Consider the following 7,401-nt stretch of genomic DNA (forward strand, 5'->3'; position numbering starts at 1 on the left):
CCGGAGATGACTGTCTCTTCTCTCTTAGCTTTTACTTCCCCTTCTCTCTTAGTTTATCTATTATCTCTCAGCTTACTGAACCTTTAAAAAAATAAAATACTATGATTAGTGAATCAATCAATTGCCACGACAATCAATCTATTTGTGAATCGACTTCTCTTCGCTACAATCGCTACAACAACCATCAATCAATTAGGGAATTGAATTATCTTTGCTATAATCACTACACCGATAATCAACCGATTAAGGGAATCGGCTTCTCTTCACTGCAATCGCTATAACGACAATCACTCGATTAGGGGATTCGGTTTCTCTTCGCTACAATTACTACGATTTGGTAGAGAGCTTTGTGTAATTTACTGGTGCCACTTCAAAAATTGATTTACTGGTGCGAGGAATATTCAAACTGAATTCGCACTTCAATTTCTCTCAAATTTGCACTTCAATTACTTCAATTTGGGGATTTTAAGGTTTGTGTATTGTTCTATGTCTTTGACCTAGTTTTTGGGGATTTTGAGTTTTTCTTCTCCTTTGAGAATATTTTAATGCTGGGTTCATTTGATTGCATGAACATTGGTAAAAATTGTAGTAATAATGCATCCATGACTTGGTAAATTTTGATTGCTAATGATTTTTATGTCACCATTAGTTAGTTTAAACTAAGACAACTCATATTAAGTAAAATTTTGACTGCTGATGTAACAAAGTTTCAGGATTTCTGTTATTGTAGTAATAATGCATCCATGAGTGTCAAAATCGAATGCTTGATAATAAAAGAAAGAAGAAATTAGAAAGAAGGTTGGTTACATGGTAAAGAAGTTTGGATGGGGTGAAATTTATGCAATGAGATAAGTATGAAGAAATGATTGATGTTTTATTGTAAAATATTAGTTTTAAAGCAATTCATGTTAATATGGTTATGGCAACCACAAACCAGTACTTTTTGTCGTACTCACTAGTCTTTGATAATCATAAAAGGAAATCTACTCTAAGCCAATTTTGATAATATTAGTTTGAAGCCAATATATATGGTCTAAGAGAAAATGAAAGGAAAACCAAGTGCACAAAGCATCCCACGCTAGTAAGGTCTAGTGAAGGGCCGCATGCCAAGTGGTGTGATGTTCAAATGAAAATAATGGAAAAAAGGTCTACTGTCTAATGGAATTTATGGTCTTAGATGTCATTAGAATGTTGTTATTGACTACAGACTGCATCTCTATTACACATTGATGCCTGTTGCTGTCAACTACAGGTTGTTATGCTGCTGAAGCTGCTGCTTAGCTTGCTATTGTTAGAGTGAACTTTTAAAAGAATTAATATCTCCATGTTCCTTAGATGGACTAGTCATGTTAACCTCCTTAATTTTGTTTCCTCTAGAGTCTAGTTGTTGCTACTCCATATCATTTATAGGTTGTTTTTCCTTAGAACATTCTGGTATAATAGCTTCTTTACTAATCTCTATTTCTGCTTCAAGGATATTGTTGGATGAGTTTTAATTTTCCCACTTTCCTTAATTATGGGTTGTTGCTGATGCATATCATCCTTAGAGGAAATTTGTTCCTTATCTTTGTTGTGAATCATTGTTGTATCTTCTGTCAACCTATTACTTTTTGCATCTTTTACCTCAATATCACTATGCTCCTTAACAAGTTCTTTTCATTACACTCTTTTCGTCTCATTCAGTAGGATCTCTTGGGCTTGTGGCAATCTCTTGAGGAAGTACGGAAAGGGGGTTGAGTAAGGGGATTACTTGTGTAGTAAAAGAGAATAGCAAGTCACTTTCCTCTCTTTAATTTGAGGTGAGGAAAAGGCTATCTCAGATTACATTCTGATTCTTTTTATATGCTTAGGATGTTTTTTGCAGTACTAGATATTGATTCTGTTAGTACATTTACTATGCTCCTTGAAGCACTTAACTATATCAAGAAGGGGGGACCAGGGAAGATTTCAACTTCTAGTGGACTGATATTGAACATCAGTGATACTTTGCATTACACTACATCTTGGTATCAAATCTATGTAGCTGTTCCTAAGGTTTGGAACTTTAGATTCAAGCTTAGTTTGTGTTCATTTTTATTTTGTTATTTTTAATTCCCACTCACATCATCTCTCGGTATAGGCTGTTATTGATCTAGTCACTAGATATTTAGCTCTAGAGTGGGGCATAGACTATGATATTAAGGTAAATAGTATTGCTCAAAGCAGCATAGGTGACACTGCTAGCATGCATAAACTTGGACTGAAGGAGATAAGCAATAAGAGCAGAGAATACATGCCTCTGTACAAACTTAGGGAGAAATATGATATTGCCATGGCTGCTCTGTACCTTGCGTCAGATGCTGGTTGGTGGCCTGATGCTTTTTAGACTTGCACTAAAGTTTTATACCTATGTTAATTTTACTTGTTCATATTGATATTTATGATATGGAAGAATTTTAAGGTATTAAATATGAATTGAGATAGATGCATCTTTGTATTAATTACTTAGTTCATATTAGGTGACAGACAATTCCCACTTCTACTCCCTTCTCTTGCCTCACCACCATGTGTTGTTGTGCATGTCCAAGTTCACTATTGAAGCCGTGTGGGGGGATCTTTTGATTCACTAGCATTGTTACCTTGTTATTCATCTCATTTTCTTTTTTAAAACACAAACTCAAAGTCTAGTGAAGTCGTGTGGGGCCTATTTCGATTCACTAGCAACTTATTTTTCTTGTCTTGGTTTGTGAAGCCGTGTGAGGCCTCTTTCCTTTTTACTAGTTATTAGTATAGATTTGTGTATTTTTTCTAGTCGAAACTCAGTAGATTACCTGTTACATCCTACAATGGTAGTATTTAGATTATTGATGAAACTTTTGTTTACTAGTCAGGAAACACATTATGTGAGCCATTAGGAGCAATATATCACTAACACTTTCTTGCTTTGACTCCCTTTCTAAGTTGCTATATTGTCAAACTGCATGCTGAATTCCTTTTACATATGTATGTGTGTGTGTATATAAATATCTATATATTTATATTTTATTGTATGTCTATGTCTAAATATCTATCTATCACTACCCTGCTCCTGTATGGCAGCATTTTCAGCCAAATTAGCATTGAAAGCATAAAATTGGGAGGATTAGTTTCTTAAATGTAGACTTACAGGGTCTCTTCGATTAACTTTTCTCTTATAAATTAGTGTGTTTTACTTCACAAGACTTCTCTTTTTTTGGAGATTTTGGTTGTTATGTTATGATATAGATGTTTCTGCTTCAGCTTAAACTAAGGCTCGAAGATTAATGTCTTTCAAAAACTTAAAACATTTGAAATAAAAAAAGAGACCATACAGGTAACCTGCATCATTAACTACTGACCAGCCACAGTAGATGAATAATTTTTTCTACTGAAGGCGGTGTCTATATTGGTAATTGGGATGTATCATTGATTAAGTGTGTGTGTTACTTTTAGCTAGTCTTCTCTCATTTTCACTTTGGCATGACTATTTATGAAATGTGTGTTACTTGAATTCATTGTTTTGCTTGCAATTTTATCTTTGCCTTGTGGCTTTAAGTTATAAAGTTCCTCCAAAGATTGTACCTTACGATAGTAAAGTTGAAAAGTATGTCCAGGAACCATTTTTCTGTGCAAGAACTTCATTGATGTTATGTCCATAGATGTTAATCCTGAAGACTTCATAGTTATCACTGGTAAAGTTCTAAGTCAATCTATAAGTAGATCCAACATAATTTTTATTGCCAGTATTACTAGTGTCATTTCCCATTCGTTCATCATCGTACTAGTGATCATCATCACTAGTACTATAGTCATCATAACTAGAGCCTTAGAGGGATGGGGTTTTCTGTAAAGGGTGGTTGCTTCTCCCTGCTATGTCTATCTCAGCAGCACCCCTTGAGTATTCCTCTATAAAAAGGAGCTATGCTCTTCCTTTCTCTGCTTCTGCTGTGACCACTTGGATACCTAGCGTCCACGTTGATCATCGCAGATCACCTAAACTGGTGACAATTCGTTCACAATACAATAAATAGTGTAGTTTTTCAAGCAGATGCAAAAACAAAACTGTAAAGGGATTCCACCGCTGGTTTCTAGTTTGGATACGGCAAAGAAAGAGGAATTGCTGAATCAGTTATCCGCGGTACCATATGATCTTATCTTGTTTGCTGTTGGTCACCATGCAGAAGTCAATAAAGCATTGGATCGTCTAAGAACATATGTTGCACATCAACTGGGTTTAATTGACAATGTGAGTATCTGATGTCCAAATTTGGATTTACATATGTGCTTATCTATAGAAGACTTAGGTTCTTGAGTAGCATCTTGTATTTCCTAATGTCCATCTTTTTTGTGTTCATATATCTAGTCCAGGCATTCAATACTTTGGGTGACTGACTTTCTAATGTTTGAGTGGAATGACTCAGAACAGAGACTTGAGGTATGGTGCCTTGAATTATAAACTTGAATTATGTTTCCCTTTCCCTGTGAAATCTATAACCTTAACAGACACCGTTTAACCTTATAACCTTAACGGCTACCGTTTAACCTTATAACCTTAACGGCCACCGTATAACCTTATAACCTTAACGACCACCGTTTACCCTTATAACCTTATAGGGTTAACGGCTACCATTTATCCTTATAACCTTAACGGTCATCGTTTAACCTTATAACCTTATAACCTTAATGTCCACCGTTTAACCTTATAACCTTATAAGTTTAACGGCCACCGTTTAACCTTATAACCTTAACGGACACCGTTTAACCCTATAACCTTAACAGCTACCATTTAATCTCATAACCTTATTAGTTGGTCTTGTTTGGTTTTAGATTGCTTTTGTTATGATTTTTGTTAGCGTTTATCACATAGAAAGCAAGAAAAGCCTGTAATTGCAAGAACTGTATCAGTTATAAAACCAAGTGAATACTTAGGGAAAATGATCTAAATAAAATCCATGCCACTATTGTAATAACCATTGAAAAGGGCTACATTCAAAAGAAATAAGACTTACCTTGGAAACATTAGTCAAAATTTTAGTAAGCACGTAAACAAGAGAAACTTGGTGATATAAAATATTCTTAAACCAATACATCCAAGAAATTCTAACATAACCTTAGACATGAGCTTCTATTTTCAACCTGCCCAAGAAAGGCAAAACTTCAAGATTAACATCTAAACGATAATTATGTATTTGAATATTGTTTGATTTGCAACTTGGAGTTGTTTATTTATAAGGCTTGTTTGTTCGGAATTTGTTGCTTTATAAGGCTTCTAGTTGTATGTTAGATAGAAAATCAAGAGACACTTCTACTGCATACCAGTTTTACTTTGTTATTTTAACCATCTTGACCTTACATTTTTGCTCTTGATCTTATTGAGACTTAAAGAATCATGAATCAACAAGGGTGTTCTGAGAAATCATCAGAAAACTAAAAACTTTCTTTCAGCTCAATCACTAGCAGCTCTACGAAACAAACAGATACTAGAACACAAGAGATGAAGAAAATGATGAAGACATTGACCATACTTGAGAAAATTTTTGGGTTGTGGATAAATGCTCTAATATAAAAAGTTTTGTGGAGAATTTTTTTAAACTTATCACAACTTGAACTTTCTAGTATGTAAAACCTTAACTAATCATTTGGACTTGATTACATTTTACTTTTGGGTTTAAATTACTAGCTAGTTGCATATTTTGAATTATGAGATTATTAATGAATGATTTTGTTGTGTGATGTGTATATATTGTGTTATGATTTATTATGTATATAAATAAATATTTGCATTAATATGACTATTTGTATAAATCGTTTTAATTTCATAACAAAAGCATCACAATAGATGCTATTGCAACGGTTTAATGTCATTGCAATAGAATCTATTACAACAGTTCATAACTGTTGGAATAGATGAAAATAGGAATAAAAAAGTGTTGCAACAGAATAATGAAGGCATCATAATAGCATCTATTGCGATGGATCATAACCGTTGCAATAGATTCTATTGCGATGGTTCATAAACATTGCAATAGATGGAAATAGGTGTCTCAATAAGTCAAAAAATAACCGTCACAATAGTCCTATCTATGACAACGATTGTAAGAAAATGTCACTATAGCTCTACCTATGGCGACGGTTTACACAACCGTTGCAAAAACCATTGCCATAGACCTATCGCAATACCCACCTATGGGACGCTTGCTGAACCATTGCAATAGGTCTATGGCAACAGTTTTTTGGCCTATTATAATGGTTTTGCAACCGTCACCATAGATCTAATTTCTGGTAGTGATTGTTTATGTTTAAATGGCTGTTTTGAAATCAATTTGATGGATGAGTAATGTAAATAAACTAGGGGATTGGGATTTTCCTAATTTTCTGAACATTGACAGTTGAATTGGTAACAACCTCAACACAACTTTGTGAGAGCAGTTTTAAGTACAAATAAAAATTGCATTAAAATTTTTTTGGAACAATTTCGTGACATAAAGAGGTTATTGAAACATGATGGTTTGATTTAATGATCAAAGAAACTCGGTGTTCACATACCTTGTATTAATGAAAATAGGGAGTTGTTCTCCCGAGTTAATGGAATTGATATCACATGTTGATGATACCTTGCTAGTGTAGTTGGTATGATGCTACCAACAATGTATGCTTGAATATTTGTTATGTTTCGATTAATGAGAATATGAGATAAATATTTTAATAGGACTTAAAAGAGGGTTGTGTAGCTGGTCTTTGAAAGTGGCTATCCCGAGGGACCAAAACTGGAAATTACGTTTGATGGCGCGGGGGTTTATATGGCCTGGGGTCCAAGTCTCCTTTCTTATAGCTAGGTGGTTCGAGTCTACCTTACTATATGATTTAGGAAGTTTGAGTCCCCCATCACCTTAGTAGATGATTGGGGTGTCGACTCCCCCATGCATATATATGAGATTATTCTTCAGTTCGTGCAACTATACGCTCTTTGGCCCAACTAGGGGATGAGAGTTCTGTCCCATATAGCCCATGGGTATAATTAAATGATTGATAGGATACAAAATCCAAGCTAAAGTTTTAAAGTGCATGATAAACCTTGTTCCCTATCCCAATATCTTATAAAAGTATAAATGTATGCACAAATACACATTGAGTTAAACTGGATTATTAAACATTCATTACTTTATCTTTGTCCCTAAGTTATATACTAGTGCTCAACCCACTAACCATCTTCAAATGTTGTATACCCATGTGATACGGACTCCGAATGCAATTATACTTCTCATGCGCAGTGTTAGGTGGATCGACTTGGTTCATAGGTCATTGCGGTGAAGTGGTGAACTTTCATTATCTGGAAGACTTCATTATTCCATCATATTCCTTTTCATAAACTAGAATCAGAGAGATCACATTAAAATTGTCATT

The 7,401-nt window shown here is 34.5% G+C and overlaps 1 protein-coding gene across 1 annotated transcript; it reads left to right on the forward strand.

Annotated features, from left to right (window-relative positions):
• Window positions 1–1,864: 1,864 nt before the first annotated feature.
• Window positions 1,865–2,365, forward strand: LOC124890505 (peroxisomal 2,4-dienoyl-CoA reductase [(3E)-enoyl-CoA-producing]-like; the record flags this gene model as incomplete). Its single annotated transcript, XM_047402332.1, has 2 exons — window positions 1,865–2,034; window positions 2,120–2,365. Coding segments are annotated over 2 exons (416 nt in total), but the record flags the coding sequence as incomplete, so codon positions are not given.
• Between the last annotated feature and the right edge of the window lie 5,036 nt (window positions 2,366–7,401).

Source organism: Capsicum annuum, unplaced genomic scaffold, assembly GCF_002878395.1.
Source record: "Capsicum annuum cultivar UCD-10X-F1 unplaced genomic scaffold, UCD10Xv1.1 ctg19252, whole genome shotgun sequence".
Lineage (NCBI taxonomy): Eukaryota > Viridiplantae > Streptophyta > Magnoliopsida > Solanales > Solanaceae > Capsicum > Capsicum annuum.